Raw genomic sequence first — 22058 nt, forward strand, 5'->3', positions numbered from 1 at the left:
GGGTGAAGGAGAAAAATGAAGGAAGCCCCTGGATTATCCCGACGCTTCTGCCTATCGAGGTAAGTATCTAACTTTGACTTTTTTTTTACTCTTCACGACATCATATGCCTATCGAGGTAAGTATCTAACTTTGACTTTTTTTTTACTCTTCACGACATCATATGTGTCATAAGGACAAGGAAACCATAAAGCACCTGGATGTAATCATAATGTTGTGTAAAATAATGGAAAAAAATTATTGCTTACTAACAATACAATATTATCTTTCAGAGTCAATGAAGTGAGACCTCCTGTGTATCTCAGCAGTCCATAATCCCATTTTGTCACGAAGATGTACACACCGGTATGCTACGGAATTTTATGTATAAATACAAATACTGTTTTTAAAACCTAAGTTCAGACAAGTAAGAAAAACCTCTAATTTATTTGATTTGTATTTATTCATTGTGCATGTATATTGCACTTACACTTTCTGCATCGCTTCACAGATTACGCAGTCTTGTCACTTCTCAAGCCTACTATCCCTCAGGCAGGGAACACACTTAGCAGAATTCCATGCATTTTTCCCATAGCATATATTGGAAAACTCATGCGATTCTGCTAAGTGTGTTCCCTGCCTCAGAGGAGCTCACAATCCCCACCATAGTCAGATGTCCATGAAGGCCAGTTCTGGGACAAGCCAGCTGACATAGATGTTTTTGGGATGTAAGGAGACTGAAGTGCTTCCGCAGACAAGCAGGGGTGAGAAGATACACATTTCATAGAGATAGGCCTCAATCCACTAAGCTTTATCAAACACTTTATCAAACATTTGATAATTTACCTCATGGGTAAAATCTCTAATTTTGAATTCACTAAGGTGTTATATATTTATCGAATGTTTTATCGATAAAACGTTCAATAAATATATAACACCTTAGTGAACTCAAAATTAGATAATAAAGCACTGCATTAAAATGATATCTGGAGGGATTGTGTGTGCAGTCAACACACACACCCTTAATCTGTTTCAGTCTGAGAATAGGGTGAGGTTTTCAGGCTGCTGTTTACTGTCAGTCACCACACTGGTCTGTGATTTGAGTTCCTGAGCCTTGAACAGAACAACTCACTGCACTCTAGATACTCAGTTACCGTCATGCTTTTCAAAGTAAAATCGGCAGGTTTGACACCACTATAGTAAATTCAGCAGCTAATAATTGTTGATGTCAGATGCCTAGAGGCAGAGGCATGTATAGGGAAAACAATGCCTATAACAAGCACGGACATCCTTCCCCCAGGGAGGAGGGTGCCCCCCAAATTATTTGAATGTGTAGTCTCAGTTAAATTGGTTGTGTCCAAGTTGAAGTGAAGAATAGACTGTAAAAATAAAGCTTCACAATAGGACAGTTAGGCAGCTTGTCCCCCAAAAATATGTAAACTGGCAGAAGAATGTCCCCCAGATAAAAAACTAGAATATGTATGGAGAAAACCAATGATGCTACAAAGCAGAGCCCCCCCCCCCCCATAAGAGGAGCCCATGGCACATGCCATACCTGCAGCCCTGTAGATATGCCTCTGCTCAAAGGTTTGAACCGGGTAAAGTAACATAGTGGGTAAACTTGATGAAGTGATTATCTAGAACTGTATTAGCCAAAAAACAATACTGACAATGTAATATGTATATTTCATATTTTTAATTTTATTTCTGCCGGGGCTTGGGCTTCTTATTAATGCATAAGTATTGTTTATGCTTTATATATAACATTCCAATTTCTTTTGCATGATCTTCCTGGTACGTTAAATTTATTAACCCTCTTTTAAGGGAAACTCTGTGAAGTTTCGTTTTTTTTGTTAGTTATTTGTTACGAATTTAATATGGAGTATTTCTGCAAAAATACAAATTGCCTAATACAGTGGGTCACATGTCTCCAGCTTAGCCCAATGCCTCCTTGTACCCCATCCCCTCCTCTGTAACCTCCAGCTGCCTGCTCACTTTCATTCAGAAACCATGCCTTCCTACTGGAGACTGACAGCCATGATAGGCTACCAGAAAGCAGGGAGGTATTGCTTCATCTGACACAGAAATAACTCCTTATCCCAGCATGTCCATATGACTACAGGGGACAGGTTGACTGGGAGTAAGCAGCCAGCTGTCAGTAACTTATGATCTTGGTTCAGGCTACGTTTCCACTGTAGCGTTACATTTTCGCCTGCAAAAAATCGTATAAAAGATTTTTCTGATTGGTGAAAATTCGCATGTAAATTTGTACTCGTTTTATGCGAATTTTCGTACGCGAAAATTCGCATTAGTTACATATGCATAATCTGCCTAGTAACAGCTTAGTCACGACTGCGGACAACTTCCTGTAACCATGGATCTAATGCGAATTTTCAGGCAAGTAACGCGAAAATTCGCATTGCCTATACAAAGCATTGTACGTGAATCGTATGCGATGTCCGAAAAAATGTTACAGGACCTCAGATTTTTCCATGCGTGCGAACGTGTACGAAAATTCGAGTGGAAACAGCTGCATTGACTAACATTAGTTTTAAAATCTTTGCGAATTTTCTGAGCAGAAAAACTGACACAAAACGCACAAGTGGAAACCTAGCCTTAGGGTGGTAAAATTGCCATATGCAGACAGTGGCGGCGCATGGCAATTGTACTAGTATTTACTCCATCAACATGTGTGGACTGCGCACATAGTGCAACTCACGTTCTGAACACAACGCATGCCAATGTTATACTGTGCGTTACACTCTTGATGTTACTTTGATGGCATTGGGCACGGCAATATTTTTGGGGTTTTAAGAATCAAACACATGGGGGGAAATTTATCAAGAGTGTCTGAAACAAAATATTGGAAGGTTTTTAGAAATCTGTGTAGAACTATCTCGGACATCTCAGAAATCACTAGATAGTCCAGTTTGCTTCTTAAACTGTTCTTAAATAGAAGTTGTTAGGGAGTTTTCTCAGACAGTGCAGTGTGTGAGGGAAATTACGGTTGCTGAGGTAACTAAAACATCTGCTGTATGTATTTACGGTAGATTATTTTAAGTTAACTGACACAATGTAATGTAAATATATAATTTAAATGTTACATAGTTACATAGTTACATAGGTATTTTGGTTGAAAAAAGACATACGTCCATCGAGTTCAACCAGTATAAAGTACAACACCAGCCTGCTCCCTCACATATCCCTGTTGATCCAGAGGAAGGCGAAAAAACCCTTACAAGGCATGGTCCAATTAGCCCCTAAAGGGAAAAATTCCTTCCCGACTCCAGATGGCAATCAGATAAAATCCCTGGATCAACATCATTAGGCATTACCTAGTAATTGTAGCCATGGATGTCTTTCAACGCAAGGAAAGCATCTAAGCCCCCTTTAAATGCAGGTATAGAGTTTGCCATAACGACTTTCTGTGGCAATGCATTCCACATCTTAATCACTCTTACTGTAAAGAACCCTTTCCTAAATAAATGGTTAAAACGTTTTTCCTCCATGCGCAGATCATGTCCTCTAGTCCTTTGAGAAGGCCTAGGGACAAAAAGCTCATCCGCCAAGGTATTATATTGCCCTCTGATGTATTTATACATGTTAATTAGATCCCCTCTAAGGCGTCTTTTCTCTAGACTAAATAAACCCAGTTTATCTAACCTTTCTCGATAAGTGAGACCTTCCATCCCACGCATCAATTTTGTTGCTCGTCTCTGCACCTGCTCTAAAACTGCAATATCTTTTTTGTAATGTGGTGCCCAGAACTGAATTCCATATTCCAGATGTGGCCTTACTAGAGAGTTAAACAGGGGCAATATTATGCTAGCATCTCGAGTTTTTATTTCCCTTTTAATGCATCCCAAAATTTTGTTAGCTTTAGCTGCAGCTGCTTGGCATTGAGTACGATTATTTAACTTGTTGTCAATGAGTACTCCTAAGTCCTTCTCCAAGTTTGATGTCCCCAACTGTATCCCATTTATTTTGTATGGTGCTAGACCATTAGTACGTCCAAAATGCATGACCTTACATTTGTCAACATTGAATTTCATCTGCCATGTATGTGCCCATATAGCCATCCTATCCAGATCCTGTTGCAATATGACACTATCTTCCTGAGAGTTGATGATTCTGCACAATTTTGTATCATCTGCAAAAATAGCAACATTGCTCACTACTGCATCTACTAGGTCATTAATAAATAAATTGAAGAGCACTGGACCCAGAACAGACCCCTGTGGGACCCCACTGCTAACAGTCTCCCATTTTGAGTACGATCCATTGACCACAACTCTTTGTTTTCTGTCCATTAGCCAGTTCCCTATCCATGAACACAGACTCTTCCCCAGTCCTTGCATCCTCAACTTTTGCACCAGACTTTTGTGGGGAACAGTGTCGAAGGCCTTTGCAAAGTCCAAGTATATCACATCTACAGCATTCCCAATATCCATATTAGCATTCACTACCTCATAAAAGCTGAGCATGTTAGTCAAACAGGACCTGTCTTTAGTAAACCCATGTTGATGCTGAGAAATAAGATTATTTTCTACTATGAAGTCATGTATAGTATCTCTTAGTAACCCCTCAAATAGTTTGCATACAACTGATGTTAAACTTACAGGTCTATAATTTCCTGGATCAGATTTTTTGCCCTTCTTAAATAATGGGAAAACGTGGGCTGTACGCCAATCCACTGGGACTCTGCCAGTTGCAAGAGAGTCACAAAAGATAAGATAAAGGGGTTTATCTATAACTGAACTTAATTCCCTTAGGACCCGAGGATGCATGCCATCCGGGCCAGGTGCCTTGTCTATTTTTTAATTTATTTAGTCTTGCCTTCACTTCTTCCTGCGTTAAGTATTTAATATTACAGTTAGAAGATTGAGACTCTTCTGCCTCTGTAGTTTGCAACAGTGCTGTTTCTTTTGTGAAGACAGAAGCAAAGAAAGCATTTAATAACTCTGCCTTACCTTGGTCATCCACCATTGAGTTCCCATCCTCATCCTTTAGGAGTCCTATACAGTCAACCTTTCTTTTTTTAGAGTTAATGTACTTGTAAAACTTTTTTGGGTTAGATTTGATATCCTTAGCGATTTGTTTTTCAGCTTCAATCTTTGCCTGCCTAATTTCTTTTTTACAATTTTTATTGCACTCCTTATAATTGCTTAGTGCAGCCTCGGTCCCCTCCTGTTTTAAGACCTTATAGGCATTCTTTTTCCTCTTCATTTTATCTTTAACCTTTCTATTCATCCATAGAGGCCTTTTTTTATTCCTAGACATTTTGTTTCCATATGGGATATACATACTACAGTATTGATTGAGTATAAGTTTAAAAGCTTGCCATTTCCCTTCAGTGTCTTCCCCTTGTAGTACATTATCCCAGTTCACCAAACTTAGTGCCTGCCTAATTTGAGTGAACTTTGCTTTTCTAAAATTCATAGTTTTAGTGGTCCCGCTGCCCCGTGGCCTATCAGTCACCAGATCAAACGTTATCATGTTGTGATCACTATTTCCCAAATGTTCTTGAACCTGCACATTTGATTAGTTATCTGGTCTATTAGAAATGATCAGATCCAGTAACGCCTGCCCCCTAGTTGGTTCAGTTACCATTTGAGTCAAGTAATTGTCCTGTAGTGCTGCCAGAAATCTGCTGCTTTTACCAGCATGGGTAGCCTCAATACTCCAGTCAATGTCTGGAAAGTTGAAGTCGCCCATAATTATGACCTCATTTTTACTTGCAGCTTTTTCAATCTGCTGTAGTAATCGCAGTTCTGCAGCTTCATTAATAAGAGGTGGCCTGTAGCATACCCCAATAAGCAATTGGCAACTTTTATTTCCACCATGAATATTTACCCAAACGGACTCCACATCTTCGCAATCTTCCTCCATCTCATCGTTGAGGACAGCTGTAAGAGAATTCTTAACAAAGAGACAAACCCCTCCACCTTTTTTCCCTGTTCTATCCCTCCTAAACACATTGTATCCTTTTAAATTAGCTATCCAGTCATGGCTTTAATCCATCCATGTCTCGGTTATTCCCACAATGTCATAGCCTTTGTCATTCAGAATGAACTCTAGTTCGTCTATTTTATTTGCAAGGCTCCGAGCATTGGTTACCATGCACTTTATATTTTTACCACCACATTTACCAATTTTGTTTACATGAAATTGGCTACTTGAATTTTTACCAACCTCCTTAATCTTTACACTGTCCCCACCCCCCTCTCCACCCTCCATAATGATAGGTTCCCACTGTCTTTTTACCTCATCTTGTCTACGTATTGAGACTTTATCCTCCCGCTTCCCCCCAGATCCTAGTTTAAAATCTCCTCCAACCGTTTAGCCATCTTCTCCCCCAATGCAGCTGCACCCTCCCCATTAAGGTGCAGCCCATCCCTGCTGTAGAACCTGTAGCCGACTGCAAAGTCTGCCCAGTTCTCCAGGAACCCAAACCCTTCCTTCCTACACCAATTTCTCAGCCACTTATTTAACTCCCTAAGCTCCCTCTGTCTCTCAGATGTAGCACGTGGCACTGGCAGTAGAGATGAGCGTAATGACCTAATTACGATTTTGCGAAATTTCGCGTAATTAGTGTAATTCCGATTATGGCCGTAAGGACATAATCGTAATGAAGGATTTCGCGAAATTTCGCGTAAGCGTAATTTTCGCGTAATTTTCACATTACAGTCGTATCATGCCGTAATTTCGCATTAAACGCTACCATAATTTCGCGTTAAACCGTAACGCTCCGTATAATATAAAAAAGCCGCCGACTTTAAGGGTTAATAGCAAAGCCCCCTTAAATGCTAAGAGGAACATTTTTTTTTTTCAAAAAGACCTTATAGTTTTTGAGAAAATCGATGTTAAAGTTTCAAAGGAAAAATGTAAACATTTAAAAACCCGCCGACTTTAACGGTTAATAGCAAAGCCTGCTTAAAGTTTAGGAACACCAAATTCCCAGGGTATATTAAGGGGATCAATGGGAATAAGAGGAAAAATGTTTTTTTCAAAAAGACCTTATAGTTTTTGAGAAAATCGATTTTTAAGTTTCAAGGGCGAAAATGTCTTTTAAATGCGGAAAATGTCAGGTTTTTTTGCACAGGTAACAATAGTGTATTATTTTCATAGATTCCCCCAAGTGGGAAGAGTTTTTTACTTACTTCGTTCTGAGCGTGGGAAATATAAAAAAAAAGACGTGGGGTCCCCCCTCCCAGACCTCTTTAACCCCTTGTCCCCCATGCAGGCTGGGATAGCCAGAATGCGGAGCACCGGCCGCGTGGGGCTCCGCACCCTGACTATACCAGCCCGCATGGTCCATGGATTGGGGGGGTCTCGGAAGGGGAGGGGCAGCCAAGCTTTCCCCTCCCCCTCCGAGCCCTTGTCCAATCCAAGGACAAGGGGCTCTTCTCCACCTCCGATGGGCGGTGGAGGTGGAGGCCGCGATTTCCTGGGCGTGAGGTTCATGGTGGAATCTGGGAGTCCCCTTTAAAAAGGGGTCCCCCAGATGCCCACCCCCCCTCCCAGGAGAAATGAGTATAGAGGTACTTGTACCCCTTACCCATTTCCTTTAAGAGTTAAAGTAAATAAACACACAGACACTTAGAAAAAGTATTTTAATTGAACAAAAAACATAACCACGAAAAAAGTCCTTTAATATTCTTAATTAACCATTAATACTTACCTGTCCCTTTAAATAAATGATCCCTCGCAATAGCCTCGGAAATGTTCTATCAGTTACAATGTAACAAAGTTATTACAATGTAACAACTTTGTTACATTGTAACTACGCCGCACCCGACGTCACTCACCGCCGCCGCTGCCGCCACGTCTGTGCTGCAGGACCCGACAGAGCTCTGAGCTATAGCTCAGAGCTCTCTAAGCATCTTTGTATTTGGGCTCCAAGGAGCCCCATTGGTCCTTAGCAGACCAATGGGGTTCCTTTAAATCAGAAGGAACCCCATTGGTCTGCTAAGGACCAATGGGGCTCCTTGGAGCCCAAATACAAAGATGCTTAGAGAGCTCTGAGCTATATGCAGCACAGACGCGGTGGCGGCGGCGGCGGCGGTGAGTGACGTCGGGTGCGGCGTAGTTACAATGTAACAAAGTTGTTACATTGTAATAACTTTGTTACATTGTAACTGATAGAACATTTCCGAGGCTATTTCGAGGGATCATTTAAAGGGACAGGTAAGTATTAATGGTTAATTAAGAATATTAAAGGACTTTTTTCGTGGTTATGTTTTTTGTTTAATTAAAATACTTTTTCTAAGTGTCTGTGTGTTTATTTACTTTAACTCTTAAAGGAAATGGGTAAGGGGTACAAGTACCTCTATACTCATTTCTCCTGGGAGGGGGGGTGGGCATCTGGGGGACCCCTTTTTTAAAGGGGAATCCCAGATTCCACCATGAACCTCCCCCCCCAGGAAATCGCGGCCTCCACCTCCACCGCCCATCGGAGGTGGAGAAGAGCCCCTTGTCCTTGGATTGGACAAGGGCTCGGAGGGGGAGGGGAAAGCTTGGCTGCCCCTCCCCTTCCGAGACCCCCCAATCCATGGACCATGCGGGCTGGTATAGTCAGGGTGCGGAGCCCCACGCGGCCTGTGCTCCGCATTCTGGCTATCCCAGCCTGCATGGGGGACAAGGGGTTAAAGAGGTCTGGGAGGGGGGACCCCACGTCGGTTTTTTTTATTTCCCACACTCAGAACGAAGTAAGTAAAACTCTTCCCACTTGGGGGAATCTATGAAAATAATACACTATTGTTACCTGTGCAAAAAAAACTGACATTTTCCGCATTTAAAAGACATTTTCGCCCTTGAAACTTAAAAATCGATTTTTTTTCTCAAACTATAAGGTCTTTTTGAAAAAAATGTTTTTCCCTCTTATTCCCACTGATCCCCTTAATATACCCTGGGAATTTGGTGTTCCTAAACTTTAAGCAGGCTTTGCTATTAACCGTTAAAGTTTCAAAGGAAAAATGTAAACATTTAAAAACCCGCCGACTTTAACATCGATTTTCTCAAAAACTATAAGGTCTTTTTGAAAAAAAAAATTTTCCTCTTATTCCTCCTGATCTCCTTAATATATTCTCCAAATTTGAGGCTCTTAGCATTTAAGGGGGCTTTGCTATTAACCCTTAAAGTCGGCGGCTTTTTTATATTATACGGAGCGTTACGGTTTAACGCGAAATTACGGTAGCGTTTAATGCGAAATTACGGCATGAACGAAACGCGAAATTACGCGTTGAAAATTACGCTTATGGTATTTTCAATTACGATTTTAATGGCAATTACGCTACCGTAATTTCGCATCGTAATCGCAAATTTCGCATGCGTAATTTTAGTAATGCGAAATTACGAAAATTTCGGCTCAACTCTAACTGGCAGTATTTCAGAAAACACCACCTTGGAGGTCCTTGCTTTAAGTTTATCTCCAAGTACCTGAAAATCCTTTTTGAGGACAGCCCCACCCAGTAATCTGTCAATTCTTTCCGCTACATGCCGAACCCGAGCACCCGGGAGGCAACAGACTGTACGGCATTCGCGGTTTCTTCGACAGATTACCCTATCTGTGCGCCTAATAATTGAATCCCCTACCACCAGTACCTGTCTAGCCTTAGCTGCACTCCTATTCCCTTTCTCGTTACAGCAGTCTGCCCCTTGGTTGCTAAGGAGCACATCCTGCTGCAGCATTGCTACTCCTGAATCATCCTCCCCAATATTACGCAAACAAGCATACTTATTAGTGAGGGACAACTCGGGACTAGCCTCCCTGCCACTTTTTCCCCTACCCCTTCTAACTGTGACCCAACTAGCGGCTGCCTCTGCTTCTTGGTCCGGCTGTACTCCACCCTCCTCATCTTCAACGTTTCCATCCAGTGTCTGGATCGTGAGATCCAAGCTCTTCTCCATGTTGTGTATGCTTCTCAGTGTTGCGAGATGCTTATTTAGCTCTGCGACTTCCGCCTCTAACTGAGCAACACGCACACACCCAGGGCAACAGTAAACACCCTCAATCCGCTGATCAAGGCATGCATACATGTTGCAGGATGTACACTGCACAGCATCGTCCAACATGATGACTTTTGTGTGGGGAAAAATTATTTAAAGTAAACTGTGGCGGTAAAAGATGAAACGGGAGATTGAGTGTAGCTGGGGAGGAGGAGAGGGAGAGTAAGTAAAGTTGGGGAGTGAGGGGAGGAGAAGGGGGGGGGAGGGGGCGGGAGGGGAGGAGGAGGGGCGGGAGGGGTGGAGGAGTGGAGGTGGAGTGAGTGAAGTTGGGGTGGAGTCCTCAAAATTTAAAGACTACACCACAGCGTGCCTAGCACATTCTAACCAATGCAAAAAAACCCGCAATATTGATTGAAATGTATTAGAGCTGGAAAAAAATCAAGCTTAGGAATCAAAGCCTAGCACTGGAAGGGTTAAGCACAGAACAGCTTCACAGGATTCAGCAAAGGGGGGCAGGAGCACTTCATTCAAATCATGTCTAGTCTGCACTGCACAATCTGTAGAAGTGCTACTAAACATTCCCTAATCTGCAGCAGTTTAGGAATGTATTTGCACTTTTCTTAACTGTAGTACATTTCTAGAAATTCATGCTAAACTGCCGCTATTAAGTAGGTTTAAAGATTTTTTTTATTATCCTGTAGAACAATTCTGGCTGCTGGTTAGAACTGTTTAAGAAGAAAAAACTGTTGGTAATGCTTTGATAAATCTGGCCCATTGTCCTTTTCTATTTTGCAAAAGCTATATGTACAATTAATTTTAAACTTCCAGGAAATATTTCATTGCACAGCACCCTAATTTACTGTGTGTGTCACATACCTAACATTTGAGGTCACTCAAAGGGACTCACCTAACATTTGAGGTCACTCAAAGGGACTCTTGTATAGACCTTCTTCAGGTTACTATTTCCCCATCTATTAACCAGGAGGTTTTCTATTTATCTTGAAATTAATGAGTAATCTGCGGAGCACATGCCAGCTAGCGTCCACAGTGTGACATGAACGGTTCAGGTGAAACTGACTGAGTTTCTAGATTAATAATTATATGCAAATTAACATAATAGAATTTCAGGCACAACTTTTTTCTTGTCACTTGCCACCATGCAGAGGGTAAGCAGAAGTGAGTGCAGGCTCTCTATCCTTACCGGTCTGGCAACCCATGGTAGATCTACTCCATTGAAGATATTGTCCATTAGAATATGCCTATATCCAGTGGCGTAGCAATAAGGGATGCAGAGGTTGAAACCACATCGGGGCCCTTGGGCAAGAGGGGCCCTCCCTCAACCACAGTATTAGCTGTCTATTGGTTTTGCGGTCGTAATAATCACTTCTATAGATGCATTGAATAGTATTTATCATTAACAAACTGTTCCCCTTCCACTTCTTGCACTTCTAAGGGCCCTTTCACACTAGAGGGCCTTTTCAGCGTTTTAACGCCACGGCCAAAGTGGGCGTTTTTCCAAGGTAAAATGAAAGTCCATAGACTTTCATTTTACCTTTCACATGTAACGCCGCATTTTGGAGCGTTGCGTTTCAACGCTCCCAGGCGCTTTTTCTGGGCCTACCACTGCGTTTCTCATTACAATTGATAGCGATGTATTGCCGTTAAAACGCCTGCAGCCAAAACGCAGCGTTTTAGCCTTTTACCGCTGCCTGTAGTGTGAAAGAGCCCTAACACTGTGGATGTCCTTGGCAAGTTCTGGCAGGTTTTGGTGCTCCGTATCAATTGTTATGTATAGAGTGCTTAGGGGACCCAATGTAAAACTTGCACCGAGGCCCATAGCTCTTGGCTACATTTCTAGGTGTGAACTGGTAAAGGGGGTCTGCTTGGAGCATGGGCACAACAAACTGAAATGTGCTCAAGACGCATCTGGTTAAAAAGGTTGTCTGCTATTGCAAACTGAGCCTACAAATCACAGGCGCAACGTGGTAGTCAAGGTTAGGTGCCTCCCATGGCTGGGAGTTGTAGTTATAGCAAGCCTCCAGAGTAATAATGAAAATGTTGCAGCCTGCTAGTGAAAAAAGTTATATTCACCTGAGAAGCCTTGTCCCGCGATGCCGTTCTTTAGACCCCTTATCACCCAACATCCAGCTCCTGGCCCCGCCTCCCCTCTCTGCTCAGAGAAAAAAGGCCAAGAAATGTACTGCAGTAAATCTCTCTTTAAGGTTTAAGGTTAGTTGCCAACTGGTAAGGGGGGGGATTAAGGCTAGGCAACACAGAGAAGGCAGAGGTTAGGTCACAGTAAAATATCAGTAAATATTACCAGTATTTTACTATATGGGTAATTCCATGGCAGTTCAACATAGTTCTGCGCTTGACTTCTCTGATTTTGACCAAATTTTTATCCCGTGATCAGTATCCCCTAAACCCCCCAAATTAAATTTTAGTGAACAATTCTGAAATTTGTTTGAGCAATGGTAGGTGTTTTTCAAAAATTCGATTTGAAATTTTCACATTTAAAAAATTATTGAATATTTTTAAAAATATTTTTTTTCCATTAAACTTTGCATAAATACCTTTCCAACGAGCTCAATCTGCCGTCTGTGCAATGATTTTTTTATGAAGCTACATCAAAATTGGCCATTTTGACTTTGAGCCACTGCTCGGCCAAATTTTGGAATTTTCTGCTAAAATTTATTTGGGGGGGGGGGGGGGGGGGGGTTTAGGGGTCACTGATCAAGGGAAATAATTGAGTAAATTTACTTCCTGCACCCTTTTTAATGGGCGCCTTTATTAAATGTACGCTTTATTTTTCCTGATGCACTTTACATGCCATGGATACATTTCAGTTCCAGCTATGCTCTGATAGAACTGTCTCTTTCATTCCTACAGAATGCACCTCCACCCCCCTATTATGACAACAGGGGGTACCAGCCAGATCACAACAATATCTATGTGAACCAAATACCATACAATATGAACCATGCACCATACAACGTATATGCATCAGCTCCTCCACCCAACCACCGAGTGTCGCCAGCACCTCATTACATCCCTCAGGTATCTCCACACCAAACCGTGCCAGCCAACCCACCCGTCAAATCATCAGGCTTGTGTTCATCGGGTAAGTCCCCTGTACAAATCCACTGTAATGAAAATACTGTACCTTTAATGGGCACCTTTAGTTTTATGCTGTTGTTTTATGTTTAAGAGCATAGGTGAAATTTGTGTTTCAACTACTTTAATAAACTGCCATCTAAAACTCTTTTCAGATCATTTTGGCCCTGTAGGGAATAACAGGACTTAATGATCAGTCAACAGGTTTGTTAGTGAAAAAATGAAGATAGTTGTTCTGCTTAAAAACTCTACAATGCCAACGTATATTAATGCTCTGCTAAAGTCTAACATGAAGTAACCCACTTCAACCAATCAGAATACATAACACTTTATTTTAACTTTACATTACTTTTTTGTAATGTACCCGAGGTGGCGCAAGGGGGACAGATGGCACACAGAAACATGTTCCCTGAACCATGACATGCCTCTGTGTCCTCTATCTGCCAATCACTACCTCCTCATGCCACCCTGTGACCCCCCCCTCCTTTCCCCGAAGCTTATGACAAGGAGCTTGTCGCACTCTTAAGGGGGAAGAGGTGTCCCTAACAGGAGAGGCACTCCTGCAAAACACCCACTGGGGGCTTTCCTAATGCCCCTTCCCAGGCTCTAATAGGACAGCTTTGCCTCTCATCTGCCACTCCCCCGCCTCCCTGTACTCTGCTCTGTGATGAGAGACTCAGAGCAGAGCTTGCTGCATCGTGACCCCGAGGGTCACTGAAAGCGAAAGTGGTTTCATATCTGTCCACGGGAGCGGCTGAGAGCGGCAGAGATTGCAGCCACCTGATCTGGCCAGCCCCATGGATCAGGTAGTGTATTGTTTTTATGAATATTTACCGCCTCTGGTTTTCTTTAAATTGGGAAAACATTAACCAATAAAAGTGAAATTCCACATTTTACATAGCATTGACACATTTTCTGCATAGTCTTGCACTTTACGATGTCCTTTCCCTAATAAGAGTCCCTGGAGGTAACCCACAAAAACATGAAATCCCTGCAGACTGTGTCCTGGCGGAGGTTAGAATCTGGGACTGGGACCCATCTTTGCAAGCTGAAGTCAATATTTATTAAAGTTCATTTTGTGTGGTAACCAGGATGTGGAATCCCGCTATCGTGTGTTTACTTCCTGGAAATGTTTCAGGTCTGTTTGTGGTATAAAACAAATCCAGTTGAAGGCTTCACCTGCAGGAAACCGAATAGAGGATTGGCTGTTTTCCGAACGCACAATTCAGTTACTAAAACAAAGCTAGCAAATGCCCAGTTATCTGCCAGGATTAAATCCAGTCCCAACTATAAATGACGCAGGAAGCAGCAATAACACAGGGATGGTATAAATGGCAAAAACAGTCCCCTTCTCTATAGGAGTTACTGTTGAGAAGAAAAAAAAAAAAACATGGCCATGTAGAAGCGCACATCCTGCATATAAAAAAACTTGGAGAGAGGTACAGGCAGTATGGGGGTTAACAGCAGTTTTAGACCATAGATGTGTGGCACTTCATCAGGACTAGGGATGGAACTCAAGGAGAAGCATGTGATCAGTTTGATCAGCTGCTCGATTTGTAAGGCTCTGATTAGCTGGTTATCATGATCATGAGTTAAACCAGGAATTCATCACAGAAAATCAGAACCTTACAAATCTATCAGCTGATCAAACTAATCGCATGCTTTTCCATGAGTTCTCCTAAGCATTGCCACCCCTAGTCCTGATGAAGCACCACACATCTACCGTATGGTGCAAAACAGCTGTTGACCCCCATACTGCCTGTACCTCTCCCCATCACAATGCGGTACTGTTGCCGGCAACTTTTTAAATGTGTTGGAATAAAAATTTGTTTTATACCCTGAATGTGGATATTGCCACCAACCTATGGTAAGCTGCACTTTGTTGCATGTACCTGATCAGTCAGTGGCGTAGCTAAGAAGCCGTGGGCCCCAGTGCAAATTTAGCATTGTGGCCCCTCAAGCATGCTATAGATAACAATTGACAGAATACACCAAAACCAATCAAGGACAACCACAGTGTCAGAGGTGCAAGAAGGGCATGGGAAACTGTGTGTTAATGATCACTACTATTCAAATCAACTATAGAAGTGAATATTATCAGCAAAGGACCAATAAAGAGCTAATACTGTGTTTGAGGGGAGGGCCCCTCTAGCCCAAGGTCCCCGATGCGGTCGCTTCCTCTGCACCCCCTATTGCTACGCCACTGGTCACAGTCCTATGCACTGGCTTTCTTCTCTATTACAGGGGCGTAACTAGGCCCCACCGGCCCCCCCCCCCCCTGGGGCCCGCTCGGGGCCGTTTTGTGGGTGCTGGAGGGGTGGCAGCATGAGGGGAAAGCCTTGCCCACAGTCGGCGGGGAGAGGGGTAGTTCCCCCCTCTCCCTCACCTCGGGGCTCTCCCCTCTGCGCTCCCCTCCAGCTCGTAAGTGTCTGTGGGGCTGTGGTGGGCAGCGAGCGGCGGGCAGATACATACCTGCTTCCGTGCGTTCCATCGGAGACTTCTCCCTCTAGCGGCTGACGTCACTTCCGGGCGCAGGGGCTGCAGGGCCTATTCCTACGCCCCTGCTCTATTATGTATTTACTATGGGAAAGATCAGGGGCGCCTCTAGGCATAGGCAGTACAGGCCATTGCCTGGAGTGTCATTGGTCCTGGGGGGGGGGGGGGGGGGGGGGTGCCATGTTGCAGAATGAAGCCCCGCCCCCAAATTAAGCCACACCCAAGATTAAGCCACACCCCTGTGGCTGTTCTATTACTTGCTTCTGCTGAATCTACAGAGTTATGCTGCGTACACACTGGCGACTACGGTCGTTTGAAACAGCTAATTAACGATCGTTCCGCCGACAATCGGGGGAAAAACTTTACCCAACGATCATTAACACGAACGACAAAAGAACGACATCGGGAAGATGGAAATATCCAACCTGACGGATCGTATCTACCGACAATCATTACAAAACTATAGTGTGTACAGACATCGGCCGAGAACGATCGTTACAAGGGCCAATGCGCCTGCGTTGAATTCTGCCCAGCTTCAGTACTTCCTTTGTAGCGCGGAGGTAAAGATTGTTACATTGCTCATTTCAATTAAAATTTGTTTTCAAGTTAACAATCATATATTTGTATCTATTGTAACTCCATGTTAGTGTTTTTTATTTTATTTTATATAAATATGTACGCAACATTTCCTTCTGATCGTTCTTTTCTGCGAGAACGATCTTTAAAATGTGTATGATCGCTGCATGCCATCGTTGCATTCCTATCATTGCCCTATCGTTTGTCTTTTAATTATCGTTCCTAGCGAACGATAGTTATCGCAAGTGTGTACGTAGCATAGGTTGCAGGCAGCTGACACCTCTGTGCCTTGTGCATCCTTCTTTTCTCCTTTGTACCATCTCTGCCTCTTTCTGTGCCCTTTGTGCCTCCTTCTGTCCCCCTGTGCCTCCTTATGTCCCCTTTGCCTTTATTTGTCACCTTCTGCTACCTTTGCCCCCCTGTTCCTCCTTTAGTCCCACTCTGCCCCCTTCTGTCCTCCTGTGCCTCCTTCTGTATCCCTTTGTGCCTCCTTATGTCTCCATGTGCCTCTTCAGTCCCCATGTGCCACCTCTGTCCCCTGCACCTTCCACTGTCCCCATGTGCCTCCTTCTGTCCCTGTGTGCCTCCTTTAGTCCTCTGTTCCTGTGTGCCTCCTTTAGTCCCCCGTGACTCCTTCTGTCACCCTTTGTGCCTCCTTCTGACCCATTGTAGAGGGTGCCATGCCGACCAGGTGGGAATGAGTGCTGTGCAGGGGGACTGCGGTCCCCCCCCCCGCCAGATGTTGTGTCCCCAGGTGGTGAACAGGTGTTCACTGGCCCACAGCCCGTAAGCTCACTTCTGCAGCCTTACATTACGTGTATTTTCTGGTGAAACACTGCCTGCATTGCAAATTTTCTGATGAAACGCTGCCGCATTATGATTATTTTCATGGAAGGGCGCCATGGGGGGGGGGGGGGGGGCACAAATTTTCTCGCCTGGAGTGACAACATGGCTAGAGGCGCCCCTGGGAAAGATGACATGTAGAAGCTGGACAGCAGCTAATTTTTTCAGTTGGTGCAGGAAGAATAACCTCTGCTGAGCCTTCTTCTAGATTTTGGACCCAACTTTTTTTTTTTGGACCCAACTGTTTTGCACCCAACTTAGGTCATTAGTTAGGGTTGTGCCAGGGAACTTAATACATGGTACCCTGAAGACTTTAGTCTCATGGATGATGACTGGGTGGGACTTGGGGTGTGTTTCCTGAAGTCAAGCTCAATTAACTTTGCCACGTTAAAGAGGAACTCCAGTGAAAATAATGTAATAAAAAAAAGTGCTTCATTTTTACAATAATTATGTATAAATGATTTAGTCAGTGTTTGCTCATTGTAAAATCTTTCCTCTCCCAGATTCACATTCTGACATGTATTACATGGTGACATTGTTACTGTGGGCAGGTTATTTAGCTGTTTCTAGCTGTTAGACAGCTGTAAACAGCCATTTCCTGTCTATGAACATTGTTACATTGTGGCAGTTTGCCAGGAGTACCGCGGTATTCAGAGCCTCTTGTAGGAGGGGTTTCAGCACAAAATTAGTCACACAGCGCCCCCTGATGGTCTGTTTGTGAAAATCATTCTATTTCTCATGTAAAATGGGGTATCAGCTACTGATTGGGATAAAGTTCAATTCTTGGTTGGAGTTTCTCTTTAAGGATGAGCGTGCTGACCTTACACCATCTGCAGATTCTCTTTATCTCTCTGCGATAATCGTGCTCTCCATCCCTGCCATGAGCCCAACGATAGCTGTGAATCTGATCACCTTAACGGAGTCAGCGGATGAGGTACAGTTTAGTGTACAGTGATAACAGGAGGGGGACAGAACACACCCTTGCGGGGCACCTGTGTTGGTAGTTCTCAGACTGAAGAAGCAATTGAGAAGATGGACTTGTTGCGTTCTATTGGAGAATGGGTAGGAAGTCCTTTACCCATGTGCAAAGTGGGGGTGAACTCTGAGATGCAGCAGCACTGTGCTAGTCAGCAAAACAAAACAAACAAAAAAATCCAAACTGCTGAGAGTGATTAGCCGGTGCTGCCAGGACTTGTTTAGGTCTGACGCTGTCCATAGAACATGGGGACCACTGCTCTATTTAACCTCTTGACGACCAGCTAACGCCGATTGGCGTAAACTGGTCGTCTGCGGGTTACCATGGAAACGGCCGCTCGATTGAGCGGCCTTTCCATGTCAGTTCACGGAGGGTGTCTCCGTGAACAGCCGGAGAGCCGCCGATCACGGCTCGCCGGCAAAATGTAAACACGCGGGGAAGAAATCCCCGCTGTATACATCTTACGGCGCTGCTGCGCAGCAGCGCCATAGGGCAGATCGGCGATCCCCGGCCTCTAATTGGCCGGGGATCGCCGGCATCTGATAGGCGGAAGCCTATCCTTCAATGCGCAGGACGGAACTCCGTCCTGCGCATTATGGAGAGAGGGAGGGAGGTAGAGGCAGAGGGCGGAAATGGCTGCGGAGGGGGGCTTTGAGGAGCCCCCCCCCCGCAAAACGCAGATGGCCGGCGGCGATCAGACCCCCCCGGCAGGACATCCCCCTAGTGGGGAAAAAAGGGGGGGAAGTCTGATCGCCCTGGCATAATACTGATCTGTGCTGCGGGCTGGAGAGCCCACGCAGCACAGATCAGGCAAATCACACCTGGTTGGCAAGTGGTTAAATCAATAATTATAATCGTTCATAACTCTGCTGTCCTGTAATTGATTGTCTGGATTTCCACTGGCACTGAAGTATGTGTGTTATTCCTTTAGGGAGAAAGAAGTGCTTCTGTATCGCAGCCACAATCTGTATCCTGCTGGTAATTGCAGTCATCGCGGCTGTGCTCATCTGGTATTTCAGTAAGTGCATTTTGCCTGTCCTCCTTCGGTATTTAAAGTGCAGCTAGCTCAGCAGCTGTAAACTGAGCCAGTGTTCCCAACTCTCCCTATTTTTGGAGAGATGGTTCCTAAAGGTTTCCATTAAAGGTTGCCATATTGCCTGGCAGCCCTGTTGATCTTCTCGCATAATTAGTGTCTGAGTCAAGACCCTGGAACAAGCATATGGCTAATGCAGTAAAACCTGAGCCAGCTGAGTCAGAATAACTGATCTACTGCATGCTTGATCACGGTCTGCGGCTAAAAGTATTAGAGACACAGGTTCAGGAGGACTGCCAGGCAAGTGGTATTGCTTAAAAAGAAATAAATATGGCAGCCTGCATATCCTTCTCACCTCAGATTCCCTCTAAAGATACAATTTCGTAACCGAAATTGTTTTCGACCGGTCATGCCCATTAACAGCCGAAAACCCACTAACCAATTCGATCAATTTAATGGAATCAATCCATTTTTTTTGACTGATCTCAACACTCTTCTGTTCTGTACTTTGTGTGTACTGAAGTGCTTATAGAATCTGCACTGGGATGCTAAGCTGTGCAACGAGACAGTTCACAAGAGCAGAACAGGGAAGAAATACTATAGAAGTAGTGGGGACGTTTCAGAAGCACAGTTGTCAAGCTCGGGTGAGCACACACTGCAGCTAGTATACCACAGCTTATACCGTACATAACGGAGGTGGCATGTCAGATTATAAAACTGTGCTAAAATTAATAATCAGGTATTTTGGATGATCAATTAGGGAAACATTTTACAATATTTTAAGCCTACTGAAAGAGAAGCATACTAATGATGTAATCCACCGATACACACCATGCAATTAACCCTCAGGTCAAATCGATTATTTACAACACGTCCAATATCATTTCCGATTGTTTTCGTGATCAATTCTGTATAGATGTGACTGAAAAATTGACCACAAAAACAACCGGAAATCCGATTGGCGCTGTTGGAAAAAAATGAATTTGACCCATCTATCTGATGGGTAATTGCATCGTGTACCAAGCATTAGGAGCCCTCTTAAGTGTAGCTTGTAGCTTTTGCTCCTTGGGGCACATGAGAAAGAAACTGTAATATACTGTATAAGGGTTTTGCCCTCTACTTTCTGCTCCACTTCCTGTGCATGTTAAATGTTTGTTGAAAAAAAAAATTGGCATTGGTATTCCATTGAACCCTTACTAGACCATATATGTGCCTAAAGCAACGAAAAGCAAATACAAACCTGTAAACTAACCTCTAAAACCTATATTAGCACAAAGCTTTATACTAAGAGGCATGAAAAACAGCCTGCTATTGGTCACAATTCACATATATTTAGCCTTATTGGAGGAGAACTAGCTTTTAAAATATATCTTTTATTGGATCATTAAAAACATATCCTAAAGCTGTCTAAATAAAGTGACTAATAGTGATCAACAAGCATGATCAAGTTCACATATAATAAATGGGTATACACAGTGGCTATAATATTTCTACCCACTATTCCTGTCTTCAGTAGATAGCTTACACCAACCCGGGTCGCTATTCTAAGGTGATAGGCAATTTTTTTGATCTGTTATATTATAATGTAGTCTTGTATTCTGCACTGAGCACTTTCTTCCCATGACGAAGCCACCTCTTTTGAAGGGGCGAAACATGTTGGATTTTTATGGAGTGGTGTATTTGTTCTATTGAGGAAATGAATATGGGGTAGTCATTGCCAACTTAAATAGTGGCCACTTTGGATACTGATTTCTTGTACATGAACCTGCATCCTGGTTGTTGATCACTAGTTACTTTATTTAGTCAGTTTTGGGAGATGTGTTTTTAATGATCCAATAAAAGCTATATTTTAATAGCTATTAGAATTAGTGATCCTCCAATAAGGTTAAATATATGCAGAATTGTCAAAAGTTAGTATTGCGTTTTGCTATTGATCACTGAAGATCATTGCGCTTGCCTGCACAGTAATTCCCAAACACAACCACTGAACTTCTTATCTGTTTCCTCCTAAAGTTGCTAGCTGTGAAAAGCAGTGCGGCACATCAAAACAGTGCGTAAAAGCTTCCCAATGGTGTGATGGCTCATCGGACTGCCCCAATGGAGAGGATGAGAGCAACTGTGGTAGGTGTTTGATGTATCGAGTGGGCATTCAATTTCATTATAGTTTTACAGGATTACCATAATACATATTGCATGAATAAAGACTGTTACATCAGCCCTTGCCCCAGTGGAGTTTACATTGTATTTCTATACAGTCTCAGGCAAATTCTAGCACCAGTATAGCAACAAACCTCATGTACTATCATTTATAACTGAACCACAACAAGCTAACACATCATTGCATTCCAGCGGTTCTGGAGGTGTGTTTAGCTATTAGGGACAACAAAGGGACAATTTGCATATTCAGCAGTGATACATTGTGAAAAAATGCAGAGGAATTGGGAATTGATAGTTATATTCAATTTAGTTAATTAGCATGCTTTTAATTTGTTGCTAATGACAAACACTGCATTCTACTACAATCTCTCTGTTTTGTTTTTCTCCCAGTACGGTTATATGGAGATAAATTTATATTACAAACGTATTCCCCGAAAAAGTCAGCCTGGATGAATGTCTGCTTTGATGATTGGAACAGCAATTATGGAGTAGCAACCTGCCAAACAATAGGTTACAAGACGTAAGTATTACATTCCATTTACTGCTCATGTCTCACTAAAATGAACACAGTAATTGAAGACATTCCAGCTTGCTTAAAGTGAAATGCCAGATAGGAAGATAAATACATTGCTTAAATATAGTATATACTGTATATTTGGATATGTCTTACCCAACCAAAGATTGTTTTGTTGTTATTTTTAACCTCCCTGGCATTATGATTATTTTGGGATTTAGGGTCTAAAAGCCGTGCATTTTTTTCACAAGCTTTTAGACCCTAAAAACAAGGGGGAAAAAACATAGCACAGAGAGATCTGCAGCAGCTCCTGTGTATAATTCACTCAGGGACAATTGCGTTCAGTTATTCAGTTCACGTTTTTTGAGCTTTTTAGTGAATTTTTGCTGTAAAAATATTGATTTTTTTGCGATAAATGTTGTGG

The 22058-nt window shown here is 43.1% G+C and overlaps 1 protein-coding gene across 4 annotated transcripts in view; it reads left to right on the forward strand.

Annotated features, from left to right (window-relative positions):
* The window catches only part of TMPRSS2 (transmembrane serine protease 2), a 279553-nt gene that overhangs the window by 223443 nt on the left and 34052 nt on the right, over positions 1 to 22058 (forward strand). For 3 of the 4 annotated variants that reach the window (XM_068270391.1, XM_068270389.1, XM_068270388.1), the window contains 5 exons: positions 271 to 343; positions 12815 to 13046; positions 18862 to 18948; positions 20977 to 21084; positions 21511 to 21640. In XM_068270391.1, coding sequence (XP_068126492.1) covers positions 332 to 343; positions 12815 to 13046; positions 18862 to 18948; positions 20977 to 21084; positions 21511 to 21640 — 569 coding nt within the window. In that variant the 5' untranslated portion in view covers positions 271 to 331. Of the gene's footprint in view, positions 1 to 270; positions 405 to 12814; positions 13047 to 18861; positions 18949 to 20976; positions 21085 to 21510; positions 21641 to 22058 lie in introns of those variants that run through there. The other variant, XM_068270392.1, reaches the window with a different exon arrangement.

This window comes from Hyperolius riggenbachi, chromosome 2, assembly GCF_040937935.1.
Source record: "Hyperolius riggenbachi isolate aHypRig1 chromosome 2, aHypRig1.pri, whole genome shotgun sequence".
Classification (NCBI taxonomy): Eukaryota; Metazoa; Chordata; class Amphibia; order Anura; family Hyperoliidae; genus Hyperolius; species Hyperolius riggenbachi.